At 41.0% G+C, this 20861-nt stretch overlaps 1 protein-coding gene across 2 annotated transcripts in view; it reads left to right on the forward strand.

Moving 5' to 3' along the window:
- LOC126268028 (integrin alpha-PS5-like) overlaps positions 1-20861 on the forward strand; it is a 554707-nt gene that overhangs the window by 42904 nt on the left and 490942 nt on the right. For both annotated transcript variants that reach the window (XM_049973448.1, XM_049973449.1), the window contains exon 2: positions 15667-15785. In XM_049973448.1, the coding sequence (XP_049829405.1) occupies positions 15667-15785 (119 nt within the window). The remainder of the gene's footprint in view (positions 1-15666; positions 15786-20861) is intronic.

Below are 20861 nucleotides of genomic sequence, written 5' to 3' on the forward strand. Positions count from 1 at the left end.
TTGTAGTGGAATCAATGAGTTGCTTGCATCGGAGGACAGGTATCAGATCATAAAAGGATAAAAAATTAACTCCTATGACAGGCTCCAATATATCTGCTGTTGTGAAGTGCCAATCAAATGTATGGCGTAGTCCAAGGTTAAGCAACAATGTGGCCTGACTGTATGTTTTAAGCTTAGAGTTGTTAGTGGCAAACAGACAAGAATTTGAAGAATGACCTGCAGAGAATTGATGAATGGTGCAGACTCTGGCAGTTGACCCTGAATGTAAATAAATGTAACATATTGTGCATACACAGGAAAAGAAATCCACTACTGTACACCTATACTGTTGAGGACAAACAGCTGGAGACAGCGTCTGCTGTAAAATATCTAGGTATCACTATCCAGAGTGACCGTATGTGGAATGACCATATAAAACAGATAGTGAGAAAAGCAGACACAAGACTCAGATTCATTGGAAGAATCTTAACGAAATGTAATTCATACACGAAGGCAGTGGCTTGTAAGGCACTTCTTGGCCCAATTATTGAGTATTGTCCATCTGTCTGGGATCCCTATCAGGTAGGGATGGTAGAGGAGATAGAGAAGATCCAAAAAAGAGCAGTGCATTTCTTCACAGGACCATTTAGCTGATGAGAGAGTGTTATGGAGATGCTAAACAAACTCCACTTGCAGACATTACAAGAGAGACGTTGACCATCATGGAGAGATTTACTATTGAAAATTTGGGACACCATTTTTCAGGAGGAGTCAAACAACATATTACTTCCCCCCCCCCCCCCCCCCCCCCCCCCCCACATACATCTTGTGTATTGACCATGAGGAGAAAATTCGAGTAATTACAGCCAATACAGAGGCTTACTGACAATCATTCTTCCCATGCTCTATTCATGATTGGAACAGGGTTGGAGGGATCAGATAGTGGTACTGAAAGTACCCTCCACCACCCACCATTAAGTAGCTTCCAAAGTATGATGTAGATGTAGATATAGGCAGACAAGAATCATTGCAGCTCCGGCATGGTACACGAGTTACCAGGTACACGTAAAGTTCTGCTCCTGTGTCCAGTAGGTATTGTACTTCCGTGTTGTGGTCTGTGACAAAAAGTCAACATGCATTACCAGTATGAGTAGTTGTTGCTGTTATGTTTTCCACCTCATGTTTTCACTTACATGGTGGTGTACACTTCTGCACTTCATTGTAGAATTTCTTGTGGTACCAACACAAATTTTGTGCCAATGGCGAGGGGCTACAACTTCTTGACGACTGGAGGCACGGTCAGTGATGTGTGTGTGTTGTTTGTAATGCTGTTACTTGCATGGTAAGCTCTGTTAATTGCAACTGGAATGCTGCTAGTGTTGCCACAGACATATTCTCTTGCAGTGGTGTCAGTGTTGACAAGTTTGCTGTGGGATACTTCTAGATGATCCTGTCCGCTGTTTACACTAGAGCATTTAAATTCCCCACTCACACTGTCAGGACTTTTTGAATGTTAAAGGGTAATTGTGACAGCCAAATTTTGCACAGCACATCATTGCTGACTGCATTACTTGCCAGTGTGTGCAAATGATGTAAATGTTGTCTTAGGGTTCGATCACCAAACTCCTCAGTCCATAAAAGCTTGTCTAGTCACTTTGCTTCTGATTGTGATAGGTGCATCACTAGTGCATTCTTAATTGATGCATACCATTTGGCAGTGCAGCAAGGATACCTTGTACCTTAGCAGCTAAGTCTTCTGTTAGTGCTGTGACTCCATAGCTATACTTTGTTTCCTCTGCTGATATCTGTGCAAGGATGAACTGGCTTTCAAGCTGCAGTAACCACAACATTGGGGTATCTTGCCAGAACAGTGGGGTTCAATTGTGACCCTTTTAACTGTGCTGCTTGTAGGTGGCTCTGTGGTGACAGGCAGGTTGTCCATTTTCGTGTAAGAATGAGCACAGTGTGGCTGACACAGAAGTAAGGAACATTCACATTATGATACGGTGTGGAACACTGATGCTGATGCAGTTGTGTTGTTGTGCTATTGCTGGTTCTGTTAGAACTGAACATTTATTTCCACATAAAACACATCTATGCAGGATAGCTTGCAAGTGTGGAAGGCTGAACAATTAACTGTTAAGAGAGGCATGAAATTCTCTATATCAGTCATGTGAAAGAGTAACTGTAATAACAAACCCTAGTCACATGGAATAGTTATGTACCACTGTACACTCACGTCTGTGGGGACAGTATGTGATGCTACAACTGTATGGCACTCCTTGGGCTAGACGGGATAAAACTCAAGCAATGTAATGTAATGTAATATAAACTTTCTTGGTGTATGATAACCTTTTCCTCCTTTTCTTTACAGCTCACATTGCATGTTATGGCCTGCAGTAATTTTGGGAAATGTAATTGATAACCAGGTGGTTGCCTGCAAACTGAAAATCATGCCATTAAAATTATTCTTGTGCAGTAAAAGAGTTCTTCATTGTAATTTATCCTTTTTCGCCATTCTGCTTCAGAGTGTAGCCTCCACTGAAACTCAAGTATAATTTATCATAATTTGTTGAAAGATTAATGCACATTGTTTCATAAGTGCTGTGTTTCAAACTGAAATTTGTAAATCTAAATATCCCATTTTAGTGAGTGCAGACAACTGTCTGCGGGGTAACAGTGAATGTTAGTAATTAAAATTGTACAACTACAAGTTACATGTAACTTTTTCTTTATTTTTACATGTTTCACTTAGCCACTGTGAGCATCTTCAGAAATTACATCTAGCTGGGAGTCACACGTTACAGATATTGGGCTTTTTACAGAGCCATACATAAAATACACAACCTGATAACCATAACATGTAGCCCTTAGTTACGTAGCTTTTGAAGATGATCACATTGGTTAAGTGAAACATATAAAAATTAAAAAAAAAAGATGAATGTGGCCTCTGGCTGCTCTATAATTTTAACTAAATAGACTGGCTTGATAATAGAGTCAGTAGCATATATGAGGACCAATGTTATCTACAGGAAACCATCCTGAGAATACTGCATACTCAGCCATTAACATACATGTTCCATAAGCCCCATTTTGAAGGAGAGCCTTCAGGAAACTTGGACAAGTCAAGGTATTCTGTAGCAGACAGATGGCTCAGAGCACTATGGGACTTAACATCTGAGGTCATCAGCCCCATAGAACTTAGAGCTACTTAAACCTAACCAACCTAAGGACATCACACACATCCATGCTTGAGGCTGGATTTGAACCTGCTACCATAGCAGTCAGAAGAAAATATTTCTGCCTACTTCTGTACAGTATACTAACAGCAGTTTCTGACTAGTGCTAATCTACTTGTACTGATAATTATGGTAAGTACTTATAGATTAATTTATGTATGTATGTCAGGAGCAAAACAGTTACTTTGAATACAGCCACTGGTTGTTCACCCTATATTACTGTTTTCATCTAACCATCTGAATAAAACATGCACCATTAGTAAATGCAATCATGGTGTTTTTTATTGTCCAGTTCAACTTTACTGTCTAGGATGAAGATCCTATGTTGCCTCTTCAGAGGAGAGGCCTTTATGGAAGTCAAACAGAGCTGTTGTTAAAAGGTTATTCTCATGAAGATGATTCAGCAATTTGTTGTAAGCATTGGCGTCTGCAAGAGGGACACTTGCTGCCTCCACCCCCCCCCCCCCCCCCTCTTTCCCTCCCACACTTTTTCTCAATCCCCCTGGCACCTGAAGTACAGGGTGTACATAAAGTCCAGGAATACAAGAACTAAACATTGTACAGATGTCATACATATTGCATTTGTAAGAGAAATTCTGAAAGTTTTTTTTACAAGCATTTGATATACGAAACATGAGCGACCCAGCAGATGTCAATACAGTAAACATATTCTTGTCATACCTGTCCCAGTATGGTATCGTCAACTGTGGCAGTGGATTGCAATATTCTCTCCCAGGGATCTGCTACGTCATGTGGTAGAGGTGGTACATACACCAGATCTTTGATGTGTCCCCACAGAAAAAAGCTACATGGAGTGAGAACTGGTGATCGGGGAGGCCATTTCATGAAACAATTGTCCCCTTCTGTAGCATGGCCAATCCATCAATGTGGGAGTTCTGTGTTCAGGTACCCACAAATTTCATGACGAAAATGGGGTGGAGCCCATCCTGCTGAAAGATGAATGGAGAGTCCGATTGCATTTGAGACATCAGCCTTTGCTGCAACATATCCAAGTAGGATTATCCAGTGACAGTGCTCACAGCAAAAAAGAATGGCCCATACAGTTTTTGATGTGACAAGGCGCAGAAAATATTTACCTGTGGGGAACCACGTTCAAATTCATTGCATTCATGTGGATGCTTTGTACCCCAGATTCGACAATTATGCCTGTTCACTTTCCCATTAGTGTGAAAAGTGGCTTTGTCACTAAAAATTAAGATATCAACAATGCCATAACCATCCTCATTCAATTGTCACAACTGTGAACAAAACTCAAAATGCTTGTCTTTGTCATCATCATTGAGCTTCTGCACTAGCTCCAATTTGAATGGTTCCATAGACAGCTTCTATCGCAGAACTTTCCACACTGTTATTGGAACCATTTTGAGTTCAAGGGATGCATGAAACACCTATTTCTTTGGACTCCTCATGAAAGTCTCTCGTATGCACTCCACATTCACTTCACTCACACTGGGACATCTGCTTCTCTTTGCCGGGCACAATCAACCTGTTGTAACGAATTTGTTGTGCTAGTGGTAAATGGCCTTACTTGTTGGTGACTTCTTACCGCACTTAGTTCTAAACATCCATCTGTTAAATGTTTGGTTCTTGTGCAGTAAACAACTGAAACTGTTCTCAGACATTATGTGTACCCTGTATAGAGATTTTATTCATGTATTGAGTGGATAATCAACATTTTTCTAGGATATTTAAAATAATGCAGTTTGAAAACTAAGAAGAGTTTATTCAGTTGCCTTACACAGTGGCCACTTATACCATGACTTCAAGAAAAATGTTTTATATGTTCATGGATAATCATTTATTCATAGAATATAGTTAATGATGGTGAAAGAAGGGCACAATTCATATTTTTCATGTGATTAGAAGAGGAAAGTTGGCTGTAAGAAGTTATTAGTGTTTGGCTGTTAGACTTAAGAACTTTCTTAGAACAAATCTTTCAGAATTGACTCTCTCTCTCTTTCATTCTCTCTGTCTGTCTGTTTCTTTCTCTCTCTCTCTCTCTCTCTCTCTCTCTCTCTCTCTCTCTCTCTCTCTCTCTCTCTCTCTCTCTCTAACTCCCGCGCGCGCGCGCGCACACACACACACACACACACACACACACACACACACACTCCTGCTGTTATATTGTAGCTGTCAGTCTAGCCTGAGGAGGATAGGTTGAAATGTTACAAAGATGCACAACTGTTACTCTGCACTGAATCACCAAAGAAACTGATATAATCGTGTGTATTCAAATATAGAGATATGTTAACAGTCAGAATATGGTGCTGTGGTCGGCCAAACTTCTATAAGACAAGTGTCTGGTGCAATTGTTAGATTGGTTATTGATGCTACACTGGCAGGCTGTCAAGATTTAAGTGAGTCTGAACATGGTGTTATAGTCATTGCATGAGCAGTGGGACACAGCATCTCTGAGATAGTGTTGAATTGGGGATTTGCCCATACGACCATTTCACAAATGTACCTTGAATATCAGGAATCTGGTAAAACATCAAATCTCTGATGTTGCTGTGGCCAGAAAAAGATCCTTCATGAACTGGACCTACAATGATGGAAGAGAATCATTCTCTGTAACAGGAGTTTAACCCTTCCACACATTGCTGCAGATTTCAATTCTGGCCCATCAACAAGTGATACATATGAACCATTCAATGAAACATCATCAATATGGGCTTTCAGAGATGAAGGCCGACTCATGTACCTTTTATGACTGCACAACACAAAGCTTTATGCCTCACCTAAGTATTTCAACACCAACATTGGACTGTTGATGACTGGAAACATGTTACCTGTTCAGAAGAACCATGTTCCAAATTGTATCGAGCAGATAGGTGTGCACGGGTATGGAGACAACTTCATGAATCCATGGACGCTGCATGTTAGCAAAAGACTGTTCAAGCTGTGGAGGCTTTGATATGGTGTGGGGCATGTGCAGTTGGAGTGATATGGGACCCCTGATATGTCTAGATATAACTCTGATAGGTGACATGTATGTAAGCATTCTGTCTGATCACCTGCATCCTTTCACGTACATTGTGCATTCCGATTGGCTTGGGGAATTCCAGCTGGACAATGTGATACCACACACATCCAGAATTGCTACAGAGTGGCTCTTATCAGTTTAAACACTTTAGCTTGCCACCAGATTCCCCAGACAAGAGTGCAATGTGCTGTTCAGAAGAGATCTCTACCCTGTCATACTCTTACAGATTTATGGACAGTCCTGTAGGATTCATGGTGTCAGTTCCCTCCAGCACTACTTCAGACATTAGTCAAGTCCATGGCATGTCATGTTGCTTCACTTCTGCATGCTTACAGAGGCCCTATACACTATTAGGCAGGTGTACCAGTTTCTATGGCTCTTCAGTATATGATTGATAGCAATTTCAAAACACTTTCACTAGGTCTTTTTCCTTTCTCTCTGTCTGTTTGGTACAAATTATGCAGTTGATCATTCATGTCATAAAAGTGCAATGCTAATAACTGGAAGGTCAACTGTTTTGGAATGACAGTGCCAGTAGATGCTGATTCTTCATGAAGCTACCAACAATTCTGACAAGTCGTGCATTCTTCTGAATGTTTCGGGTACTTCTAATACACCATGATTTTTCTTTTTTTCTTTGTTGACATTGTTTTTCCCATTTCCTGAGCAAATAATAAGTCAATAATAGTTAAGACATTAAGGCAATTATTATAACAATGAACATAATTTAAAAATGACAAGAAGTGTTAAATGGTTTACAATCCAACAACAATGCAAAAACCTGTGACAGCAGAGACATAAATTACTTTAACATGGTCATTTATATGTTAAGCACTGCTTTATGGGTCACTAGATGTGTTTCTTGGGTTTTCTCACTCTTAAACTAAAATCAACAGAATTTCTGTAATTACTGAGTTATGGAGTAAAGTTTTATATATATATATATATATATATATATATATATATATATATATATATATATATATATATATATTAAAAACAAAGATTCCAAGACTTACCAAGCGGGAAAGCGCCGGCAGACAGGCACATGAACAAAACACACAAACACACACACAGAATTACGAGCTTTCGCAACTGGCAGTTGCTTCGTCAGGAAGGAAGGAAGGAGAGGGAAAAATGAAAGGATGTGGGTTTTAAGGGAGAGGGTAAGGAGTCATTCCAATCCCGGGAGCGGAAAGACTTCCCTTAGGGGAAAAAAAAAGGACAGGTGTACACTCGCACACACACACACACACATATCCATCCGCACATACACAGACACAAGCAGACATATTTAAAGGCAAAGAATAAGGGCAGAGATGTCAGTCGATGCGGAAGTACAGAGGCAAAGAAGTTGTTGAAAGACAGGTGAGGTATGAGCGGCGGCAACTTGAAATTAGCGGAGGTTGAGGCCTGGCGGATATCGAGAAGAGAGGATATACTGAAGGGCGAGTTCCCATCTCCGGAGTTCGGATAGGTTGGTGTTGGTGGGAAGTATCCAGATAACTCGGACGGTGTAACACTGTGCCAAGATGTGCTGGCCGTGCATCAAGGCATGTTTAGCCACAGGGTGATCCTCATTACCAACAAACACTGTCTGCCTGTGTCCATTCATGCGAATGGACAGTTTGTTGCTGGTCATTCCCACATAGAAAGCATCACAGTGCAGGCAGGTCAGTTGGTAAATCACGTGGGTGCTTTCACATGTGGCTCTCCCTTTGATCGTGTACACCTTCCGGGTTACAGGACTGGAGTAGGTGGTGGTGGGAGGGTGCATAGGACAGGTTTTACACCGGGGGCGGTTGCAAGGGTAGGAGCCAGAGGGTGGGGGAGGTGGTTTGGGGATCTCATAGGGATGAACCAAGAGGTTACGAAGGTTAGGTGGACGGCGGAAAGACACTCTTGGTGGAGTGGGGAGGATTTCATGAAGGATGGATCTCATTTCGGGGCAGGATTTTAGGAAGTCGTATCCCTGCTGGAGAGCCACATTCAAGGTCTGATCCAGTCCCGGGAAGTATTCTGTTACAAGTGGGGCACTTTTGGGGTTCTTCTGTGAGAGGTTCTGGGTTTGAGGGGATGAGGAAGTGGCTCTGGTTATCTGCTTCTGTACCAGGTTGGGAGGGTAGTTGCGGGATGCGAAAGCTGTTTTCAGGTTGTTGGTGTAATGGTCGAGGGATTCAGGACTGGAGCAGATTCGTTTGCCACGAAGGCCTAGGCTGTAGGGAAGGGACCGTTTGATATGGAATGGGTGGCAGCTGTCATAATGGAGGTACTGTTGCTTGTTGGTGGGTTTGATGTGGACGGATGTGTGCAGCTGGCCATTGGACAGATGGAGGTCAACATCTAGGAAAGTGGCATGGGATTTGGAGTAGGACCAGGTGAATCTGATGGAACCAAAGGAGTTGAGGTTGGAGAGGAAATTCTGGAGTTGTTCTTCACTGTGAGTCCAGATCATGAAGATGTCATCAATAAATCTGTACCAAACTTTGGGTTGGCAGGCTTGGGTAACCAAGAAGGCTTCCTCTAAGCGACCCATAAATAGGTTGGCATACGAGGGGGTCATCCTGGTACCCATGGCTGTTCCCTTTAATTGTTGGTATGTCTGGCCTTCAAAAGTGAAGAAGTTGTGGGTCAGGATGAAGCTGGCTAAGGTGACGACCATTACACCAACAACCTGAAAACAGCTTTCGCATCCCGCAACTACCCTCCCAACCTGGTACAGAAGCAGATAACCAGAGCCACTTCCTCATCCCCTCAAACCCAGAACCTCTCACAGAAGAACCCCAAAAGTGCCCCACTTGTAACAGAATACTTCCCGGGACTGGATCAGACCTTGAATGTGGCTCTCCAGCAGGGATACGACTTCCTAAAATCCTGCCCCGAAATGAGATCCATCCTTCATGAAATCCTCCCCACTCCACCAAGAGTGTCTTTCCGCCGTCCACCTAACCTTCGTAACCTCTTGGTTCATCCCTATGAGATCCCCAAACCACCTCCCCCACCCTCTGGCTCCTACCCTTGCAACCGCCCCCGGTGTAAAACCTGTCCTATGCACCCTCCCACCACCACCTACTCCAGTCCTGTAACCCGGAAGGTGTACACGATCAAAGGGAGAGCCACATGTGAAAGCACCCACGTGATTTACCAACTGACCTGCCTGCACTGTGATGCTTTCTATGTGGGAATGACCAGCAACAAACTGTCCATTCGCATGAATGGACACAGGCAGACAGTGTTTGTTGGTAATGAGGATCACCCTGTGGCTAAACATGCCTTGATGCACGGCCAGCACATCTTGGCACAGTGTTACACCGTCCGAGTTATCTGGATACTTCCCACCAACACCAACCTATCCGAACTCCGGAGATGGGAACTCGCCCTTCAGTATATCCTCTCTTCTCGATATCCGCCAGGCCTCAACCTCCGCTAATTTCAAGTTGCCGCCGCTCATACCTCACCTGTCTTTCAACAACTTCTTTGCCTCTGTACTTCCGCATCGACTGACATCTCTGCCCTTATTCTTTGCCTTTAAATATGTCTGCTTGTGTCTGTGTATGTGCGGATGGATATGTGTGTGTGTGTGTGTGTGCGAGTGTACACCTGTCCTTTTTTTTTCCCCTAAGGGAAGTCTTTCCGCTCCCGGGATTGGAATGACTCCTTACCCTCTCCCTTAAAACCCACATCCTTTCATTTTTCCCTCTCCTTCCTTCCTTCCTGACGAAGCAACTGCCAGTTGCGAAAGCTCGTAATTCTGTGTGTGTGTTTGTGTGTTTTGTTCATGTGCCTGTCTGCCGGCGCTTTCCCGCTTGGTAAGTCTTGGAATCTTTGTTTTTAATATATTTTTCCCATGTGGAAGTTTCTTTCTGTTTTATATATATATATATATATATATATATATTTGTTGTCATGGGTGGGACACTAAATGAATAGCTGCATACTTAATACCTTAACTTTCTTTAAACACTGAAGTTCGCCTGAAAGATAATCTTCTACACTTGAAACTTAACAATTGAAACAACAACTATGGCTGAAACTTAAATTTAAATACCCTGTAATATAAAAAAATGTCCTCCATTTGAATCCTCATTGTTTTTCCCATTTCCTGAGCAAATAATAAGTCAATAATAGTTAAGACATTAAGGCAATTATTATAACAATGAACATAATTTAAAAATGACAAGAAGTGTTAAATGGTTTACAATCCAACAACAATGCAAAAACCTGTGACAGCAGAGACATAAATTACTTTAACATGGTCATTTATATGTTAAGCACTGCTTTATGGGTCACTAGATGTGTTTCTTGGGTTTTCTCACTCTTAAACTAAAATCAACAGAATTTCTGTAATTACTGAGTTATGGAGTAAAGTTTTTTTTTTTATATATATATATATTTGTTGACATGGGTGGGACACTAAATGAATAGCTGCATACTTAATACCTTAACTTTCTTTAAACACTGAAGTTCGCCTGAAAGATAATCTTCTACACTTGAAACTTAACAATTGAAACAACAACTATGGCTGAAACTTAAATTTAAATACCCTGTAATATAAAAAAAATGTTCTCCATTTGAATCCTCAAATGTGTCAATTTCATTTAACTGTACTTCCTCAAATAATTTTGCAACTTTGCTAACAGTTTCAGGACACTAAAATTTAACTTTTGCAGATTCAGAAAACTATGACATAAATTTAATTAAAATAAAATTTAAAAATAGCCTGAGGATCAGTTTCACATGGAATCAACCCCCCTATTGTTTCTAATTCTGTCATTCCATAGCCCTCACTAACCTAGACCTCCAAATATATATCAGTTAGGCCCAAATCTCCTTGCACTACCTCCTCTCCATCCATAAAATTCTCCTGCTCTGTAATCAAAAAATTCCTGTATCCCATATCCCATATTGAACCCCCCCCCCCCCCCCCAAACATCCAAAATGCACCTCAAAAGCTATCCAGTCTGTTCATCTCACACTCCTGCCTTGGACTCAACATCCACCACCACTACAAGAGCCCCTATCAAAACTCCATCACATCCCATCATAGCTATCAAATATGCCTTGCAGACCTGCTACATTAACGACTCTCTCAGAAACATTCTCTCACCACCCTAAACAGATGCACAATACATACAACAGCCTCAATCCTAAAAAAAGTATGAGTACTTCCCAAAGACCTCACATTTTACCCCACTCCAAAAATCAGTCTTTCTGAGCTTTTTAAAGACCTGGCCCCTTCAGTGGAAACACATTTTTGCTACTAACTTAATCATTAAGACTCAAACCAAAATCATTAATGAACCATGCCTGACTTAGTTTACTCCTCTGTCCCACTGTGATCCATCCCCACTGCCTCCAAAAACCTGTTATGACTAACCTTGATCCTTGCCTCAACACCATTCTCCAAATCCCTCAAGATTGAAACTAACCTTATGTCCACTGAGTGATCTGTAGTCCATCACCTGAAAACTGTTCTTGGGTTTATAATCCTATCTGCTGAAAAAGGCTTCGCCATTGTGAGTTGAAATGCAGGGATTACCTGGTGGAAAGATTGTGACAGCTGTCAGCTAAGTGCATCTACAGGCCTGCTACACTGACCCATTTCCAGAAATCCATCAGGATCTCCAGCCCTTTCTCAAATCATTAGGTTGATCCCAGAACCTCTCTCCTGAGCTCTCTCTCTCTCTCTCTCTCCTCATCCCCACCACTCCCCACACTCTTACCTTCTACATGCTTCCTAAAGTTCATAAACTCAGCCACCCAGAATGTGCCATTGTGACTGGAAACTGTACCCCTCAAAGAGAGAGTCTCTTCCATTGTGAACCATCATCTTTAATCTATTACATGTAACCTACCCTCCTACAGAAAAGACACCATCCATTTCCTTCACTGACTCTCCACATCATCTGTTTCTTTACCACCCTCTACATGGCTCCTCAATGTTAATACTGCCTCCCTCTACACTAACATTCTAAATGCCCATAACCTTGCCACTATTGAGCATTACCATTTTCAACACCCAATCGATGACAAACCTAAAATCTCCTTGCTTTCCACCATGACCAGGTATCTTCTCACCCACAATTACTTCTGCTATGAAGGCATCTCCTAGAAACTAATACATACTAGAGTAATGGGACCTGGTGTGGCATCATTCTTATGCTAACTTATTCATGGACCATTGAGAGGAATTCTTCATAACCACACAAATTCCCAAACTACTCACCTGGTTCAGATTCAATGATATCTTCATTATGTGGACTGAGGGTGAGGGCACTATATTCACATACCTCCAGAGCCTTGACACTTCCTCCATTCATTTCATTTGGTTTTCTTCAGCCAAAGAAACCACCTTACTCAATGTTGATCTCCACCTCAAGGATAGGTACATCAATACCTTCATTCACATCAAACCTTCCAACCACCAACACCACTTCCACTTCAACAGCTGCCACCCATTGCACATCAGAAAGCCCCTTCCATACAACATGGCCACCTATGATAACAACATCGATAGTGATGAGCTGCCCTCTCCTAATGTGCCAAGAGTCTCTCTGTGGCCTTCACAGACTGCAGTTGCCCTCCCAACCTTGATCAGAGACAGACCCTATGCCTTTTCTCATCAGTCAGCTACCATATGCCCACAGTATTGCCACAAAGGAGTACTGCTCTCATAACTCAGTACTGCCAACTAATGGTGTAACTTAATTACATTCTCCAGCAGAGTATTGACTATCTCTCATCTTGCCCTGAAATGAGAAATATCCAATATATTATCCTCCCCACTCCTCCCACAGTGGTATTTCACCACCCATCCAACCTAACACGATATCCTTTTCAGTCCCTACTCCATTCCTGCTCTGAAGTCTTTACCTCATGTGTCTGCAATAGATCCAGATGTAAGACCTGTCCAATGCATCCTACCATTACTGCCTACTCCAGTCCTGCCACTGGCACCTCCAACCCCATGTAAGGGAAGGCCACCTGTGAAACTGCCTTGTGATTTATAAGCTTAGTTGCAACCACACACATTCTGTATGAGAATGACTATGAGGGTTGAATGAAAAGTAATGCCTCCACCTTCATTAATTGGTTTGGATGGGAATATTTGAATAAATCAAATACAGAAATAATAATTATGTGATTTTCAATTACCAATATTCCTTTTCCACATAATCACCAGCCAATTGGATACATTTCTGCTGTCATGGAAGAAGTTGACACTCTGTTTCCACAACCATGGCCTCACAGTTCTCTCAACCTCTTTATCAGAAGCATAATGATGTACCTGCAGATTGTCTTTCATTATCGGGAGCAGATGAAAGTCAGACGGTGCTAAATCTGGACTTTTTGGAGGATGCCCTATGGTGGTAGATTCAGTCTCTGAATTTCTGCTATGGTGGCATATGAAGTGTGTGGTTTGGCATTGTCATGCTGTAGGAAAACTTTTCCCTTTTCCTTTTGGACCCTTGTTAGCTGTTGTTTTAGAGTTCACAGTGTTGTGATGTAATGCTTTGAATTTGTTGTTGTTCCATGATCAAGGAAATCAACATCGATAACACCATCTGCATCCCAGAACACTGTGTCCATTATTTTTCCAGCTGAGGGCTGCATCTTGAATTTCTTTTTCTTGAGCAAGTCTTTCTGTCAGTATTCCATAGACTGATGTTTTGTCTCTGGGTCACAATGTTGTACCCACATTGTGTCTCCTGTCACAGTTGAATGGAGGAAGGTGTCACCTTCATTCTCTTAGCACAAATGGAGTTCCTGGCAAATTTCAAGCCTGTGAGCTTTCATTTCAGGAATCAGCATCTGGGATACCCATCATACACAGATCTTCCAATAGCCAAGCAAAGCAATAATGTGACCCACATATTCTTGTGAAATTCTAATTGTGCTTGCAATTCCTCTCTAAGTGATATGACAATCATTCTGAATCAATCTGTCAACATTTTGCTTCTGAAACTCAGTGGTTGCTGTGATAGGCTGTCCAACTCTTTGTTTGTCATGCAGGTCAGATGTTCCCACCTCAACATCTTTAAACTTACTCACCCAATGATGCACAGTACTCACATCAACACAGACACCATAAACTGATTTCATTCTCTGATGAATCTCCTTTGTCATGACACCTTGTGATGTCAAGAATTCAATGACTGCACATTGCTTAAATTGCATTGACTGACTGTCTGCACAGGGTCCCATACTTTACACTGTAACAACACAACTGTTCAATGCTAAGGCTTCCTGCCAACTGGAGCTGTAGAGAAGAGGTTATGGAACAAGCCTGTACTTGACAAATACCAATGCTGCCAACTGTTGAAGAGTTATGAAGGTGGAGGCATTACTTTTCACTCAACCCTCGTGCTAACGAGCGGTCTGTCTGTGTGAACATCCACCACCAAATTGTGGCCAAGAGACAGCTAACCACCAAGTTGCTAAACATGACTCTCAACATTTTAATTACAGCTTCACAGCATGTGTCATCCGGATTCGTCCCACCAACACCAGCTTTTCTGAATTTTGCAGGGAGCAATTGTCCTTAAAATGTATCATTTGTTCCCATAACTTTCCGGGTCTCAACCTTCATTAGTCCCTATCTGCCACTTGCTTATCCCACTCCCTGCTCTCACTACAGTTCACAGACACCTTCTGTCCTGCCAATGCACCTGCAAGTCCTTTCCTCTACTCAAATTTTTGTCTCTCCATTTACTTTCTGCCTCCAACCCCTGCCCCACTCCCCACTTGCACCATCAGCCCTATCCCAAACCCATCATATCTCTGTATGCTGCTACAGGCAGCACTACCATCTTCCCCAACCTCTACCTTGCTATCCCTCTGCCTCACCATTCCATGCCTCACCCTCAGCTCCACCATCCATCCATGTCAGATGGAGTCACAGTCAGGCCTTAGTGACTTGAGACAATAGCCATGTGTGTGGAAGTTGTGTGTGAATGTGTGATAGTTCTACTTCTGAGGAAAGACTTTATCCAAAAGCTTGCACACTTGTAGTATTCTTTTCATTCTGCCTGTCTGCATCTCAGTACCTCCTCTATGTGGTGAGTAGCATTCCATTCTTTTCATATTTCAGTTATTCCATCCTGGACTTTCCATTGTTTGATTTCCATTTATAATCAAAATCATTTGTGGTTAAAAGTTCTGTGTAAATCCCATGTGATACTGATTTTTTGTGGTGTCAATATTGATGGTTTATATTTTTGAACTGTGACTATTCACTTTGCACTTGACATACAAAATTATTAACTCAAATTTGTGTACTCTAATTGTCTTGATTTAAATTAGAATTTTTAAGTTTTAGCTTGCCAATTATTTAAATGTGGAAATGGTTTTTGCACATGTTTCCTGATGCTCTTACAACATGTATTATTGATTACAAATAGAGTACCAGCTTTTGTTATTATAACCACTATATTTTGTCTGTAGGATTCTTATTGGTGCTCCTCGTGCCAATTTTAGTCACTATGTCAATGTGACTGAACCTGGAGTAACTGTTCGGTGTGCCATTGCTGGAAGTTGTACAACAGTGCTTCTTGATAGTGTTGGTAAGATTCTGTCATCATAAATTCTGAGATTTGTATGGTGAATGCTAAAATTAACATAAATTAGAATGAATGATGGAATACACTAAGAAATTTGTTAATTCTGAAAAATTGCAAATCATGCACTAACAAATTGACAGCATGAAAAGACATTTTTCATTATGAACAAATGTATTAGAAAATGTACAGGTAATTTCATATAGCTTAGCTACATTTTTTCATGCTTCAGTGGAATTCATGTAGTAGTAGTAGTAGTAGTAGTAGTAGTAGGAGGAGGAGGAGGAGGAGGAGGAGGATTTGACATTAAATAATATTTCACAATAATATTTGACAAATCACAATTGCACAGACCCCTCCCCCCCTCCCCCCCCCCAAAAAAAGCAAATAATATTAAATATGAGCTACACTACAGAAAGACAAAAAAGACAATTTTAACAACTAAAAAGCACTCTTTTGTACAGGTAGTTAGTAATATCCAGCATCAAATCAAAGTGATTAATTTGTATGAAGGAAGAGGACATGGCTGTTGTGTGAGGCACTGACAGTTTAAGACTGATCTGTATAAAGACAATAATTTTACCACAATTGCTGTTCTTGCACTGACATTAGTTCATCACAATAGCACTGTAAAAGTTCAAGGGGTGCTTATAAAGATACAAACAATTTTAAATCTAGAGTGGCATAGTTGCAAAAGGCTAAAGAACTATCGGACATTGTAAAACACCAAATTCAGAGTAAATAACTGAAGTGCACTCCAAGAGAATACAAGTCCATAGCAGCTACAGAATAACTAGCGTATTGAGAAGGTACCAATAACTTTCAGATTTAACAAAGCACTAGCTATAAATTAAGGATTGGGCCCCTTTATTCATATATTATGGCCATAGCCATTGCAAATAAGATGTGATGAGAGTGGCACTTGTGACAAGCATCCTTGGCGGCAAATGAATAGTTGTGTACTCAATAACACTGTCTAGCGGAGGATACTAAATCCCTTTCCACTTTAACCAACCCTTAGGGATGGAAATGGCTGGGATGTAATGTAGACTACTGATAAGGGAGGACAGAATGAAGATAGCCCTGCCAGAGGCTTCTGTGCTCCTGCCAGAGGCTTGTTACAGGTGCCACCAAAGATAGTGTTGCCAGCTGTTGATGGTCTCCTATAATGAACATCAAAGTTGGTGGGAGTGCTCATGCTACCAAGGCTTTGTTCAGAGATGACAGAAGCGGCAGTGGTTTCAAAGGTACAAGTTAAACTGCTGAGTGGCATGACTGACAATGGAATGGTATGGAATGTGGACTGCCCGTACTTCAGATATGGTGCTGCACACAGCGTAGAATAATCCTCTGATGGTCATGACCTCATGTGGTACACCAGAATTTCACAGACAACTTCTGATGTGCTTCATGATAAGTGACCATTCCTAAGTCCAAATACCTGTGCCCAGACTGACATGCCAGCTCCACCACTCACCACTGTGATACACCAGGAGAGTAACAAGTTACATATTTAGCTTTTCTGTGTGCTTTTATAGTTTGATTCTTAAATTAATAATACTAGGATCAGTAGCATACGTGTGTGTGCTGTGTTTGGATGCAGGGTGAGCCGACTGCATTTCAAGGACAGGTGAAGGTACATTTTCTACAGTCGGATGTCTGTTCGATGCTGCCTTGAGGTGTAGCAGTGGTGGAGAATCTGGTGCACCTCAAATGTCAGTTATTTTGCCAACAGGCTCTGATGCAGACAACTTTCAGTTTACCCAATGTGAGGGAACTGCCCTCACTGCAGAGTGAGTAGCAGATTTTTAAATGTTCATGTTGCTTGTGATGAAATGTCACTCCGGGGGCTGCCTGTCTTTCCTCACCCATTCACACTGAGATTGGACAAATGGCTGCTCCTTCAGCAGGGTCCAGGCATGCACATGGAGACATAGATTTGCTAGTTATTAATAACTTCAATATTAGGCTCATTATGGAGCCCTTTAGGGAAACTGTGTCCATGACTGATAAAGAAGTTCAATTTGCACTCAGTGCGTCTGCCAGGGGCCCCATCAGGGATGTGGAAAAAGCCCTGCTGTGGCTACTGGGGGTCCAAATTGCAGATGTCTGCAAGATGTGACTCATGTTGGCAACAACAGTGCCTCTTGCTTGGGTTCTGAGGCCATCCTCAGTTCATACTGGCACTGGGGAATGTGATGAAGACTGCTGGTGTCACTTATGGGGTACAAGAAGAGCTCACAATTTGCAGCATTGTACCCAGAGTTGATCAGGTACTTTGGTTTGGAGCTGAATGGAGAGTCTCAATCAAATGCTCCATCAATTCTGTGATGGTCTTGTCTGCAGATTACTAACACTCCTTTGTGTGGCGTAGAATTGTAGTACTCTGCTTGATAGGCGAGGTGTGCACTATGCATAGGAAGCTGCAACTCAGGTAGCAGAATAACTGCCTCCTTTGTGGGGTGTAGAATAGTAGAACTCTGCTTGATAGGAGAGGGGTGCACTATGCATAGAAAGCTGCAACTCAGGTAGCAGAGTAACTGTGGACTGCGCATTGGAGTGTTTCACATTAGGCAGTAATCTGAGGTCCTGTGATGAACACTCATCAATAAGCATGCAGAGAGCAGAATCAGACCATGTAAAAGGTACAGATACTTTGACTGCCAAAATTTTAACAGTAAATTGTTGAAGTATTTGTAACAAATTTGGTGAATTTACCATTCTCTAGGGAAGTTGTGCACTCCAATTGCTCTTGAAATTGAGAGCTGGCTGGAACCATAAGTATAAAGCTCCAAAATATTTTGTTAGGCATAGAGTGTGTATTAGATGTCATATGAGGGGCAGTGTTCATTGCTGTTGACAAAAATATTGTATCTATAGAGGTTGAAACTGAATGTAACTGTGAAGTTATATGGATGTGATAACAGGCCTAGATTAACTAAAGTTAATTATCACTTGTTTTTACCAGTCGCTCAATTCCACCATATCAGTTGAAGAGTTATTCAAAAAAGACTACACTCATTAGCACAGAAGTACCAACATTATGCATTATTAGTTGGAGATGACTTTAATCTACCAAGCATAGATTGGGACATCTATGGATTTATTTCTGGCAGTATGGGCAGACAGTCAATGGAAGTAATTTTGAACATGTTTTCCAAAAACTGCCTTCAGCAGCTTGTATGACAACCCACATGCAATGGATATGTTTTAGACCTTGTAGCTGCAAACTGACCTGACCTTATCAGTGGAGAGAAAGGGTTAGTAGTCATGATGTCATCATAGTAAACAGTTTATATTAGATTACAATCAGTTTTAGCTCCGTAGACCCAAAAAATAAGACCATTCTTGAGGGTGTGGAACATCTCAGAAAGTATAACATACAAAATGTTGGAATGAAACATTGTTATGCACTATTAATAAATTTATCATAATCTTCACTGTTGTGAGAAAGTGCTGTCAAAACTGAAATCTAACAGACATTTTTACTTAAGCTGACCTAACAGTCTCTGTTAAGAAATTTATCTATAGAGTAGAAGGAGTTGCCTCTCAAAAAGTCTTTCAAACTCTGTTTAGACCGTGTTTTATCTGAAACCAAGTTTTTAATATTTGCTGTCAATTTATTGAGAATGCATGTTCCTGAATATTGGACCCCTTTTGGGACCAAGATAAGTGATTTTAGGCTATGTATTGAGCTATATGTTGGAAAGAGAGATATATTACTTGCAACAGATTTCATTAAGGAATAAATACACTGAGAAGCAGTGGTTAGAATACAAAGTTCCTTGAACAGGTATCTACATGATGTTCTTGAATTTACTCCAAAAATGAATCTTATTAGACGCTTTTGCATGCTAAAAACTTTTGCTTGGTTTGATGAACATGATCCTGTGTGACATAACAGAATGAAAGTAAGCAAAGATCGCAATTTTTTTTAAATATATATATCTCCTACATCTGACATCATCCTCACTGCAAATACAGATTTGTTTATGTGCTTAAGCAATTCAATGTTATGTCCTTCCCAACTGATGGTTAGCTACAGGTAAGAAATAAAAAAAAGAGTGTATTTTATCTAGAAAGAGCAGATAAGCAGTTGTTAGCATACCATTTAGACAATGAATGGACTTAGAGGAATTATATGTAAAGGTTAAACTGATTGTGAATCACACTGTGGAGAAAAATGTACTGAGTAAGTGGATTAAGGAAGGAAAAGATCCTCCATGGTTAAATATTAAATTTCAGGAAATGCTGATGAAGCTGAGGCAGTTGCATTCTTCATTCAAATAAGAAAGTGCAAATATAGACAGGCAAAAGTTAGTAGAAATTTATGCATCTGTAAAAAGATCAATGTGCTAAGTGTTTACTTTTCACCATCCTACTTTAGTGCAATATCTCAATTAGAACCCATGAAAATTTTGATCCTACATAAAATCACTAATTCAGTCAAAGGCTTTTATTCAATCACTTGTTGACCAGTCTGATGTGGGAATAGAAGACAGCAAGAGGAAAGCTGAAGTTTTAAATTTTTATTTCAGCAATTATTGTCAAAGAGGATCATACAAGTATACCATCCTTAGACTGTTGCATTCACTCCCATATGCAGGACATAATAATAGGCATCCCTGGTTCAGAGAAGCAACTAAAAGTCAGCAGGTCCAGATGGAATCACAATTTACCTTTAAAGAAAGCACTCTACAGCATTGGCCTCTTACTTAGCTTGCATGTATCATGATTCTCTGGACCAGCACAAAGTACCAAGCAGATGGAAGCAGATACAGATGATTCCAGCTTATAAGGAAGGTAAAAGGATGGTCTTGTAGAATTACTGACCAATATCCTTAACATCAGTCTGTGGCAGAATCATTGAATATATTCTGAGTTTGAATACGATAAATTTCCTTTGGATGGAAAACTTCTGTCTACAAATCAGCCTGGACTTAGAAAGCATTACTCTTGTAAAACTCAGCTTGCTCTTTTTTCAAATTATATCCTGTGAACCATGGATGAAGGGAAAGAGGAAAATTCCATATTCCTAGATGTCTGGAAAGCATTTTACATGGTGCTCCACATGTAAGTTAC

Source organism: Schistocerca gregaria, chromosome 4 (assembly GCF_023897955.1).
Source record: "Schistocerca gregaria isolate iqSchGreg1 chromosome 4, iqSchGreg1.2, whole genome shotgun sequence".
Classification (NCBI taxonomy): Eukaryota; Metazoa; Arthropoda; class Insecta; order Orthoptera; family Acrididae; genus Schistocerca; species Schistocerca gregaria.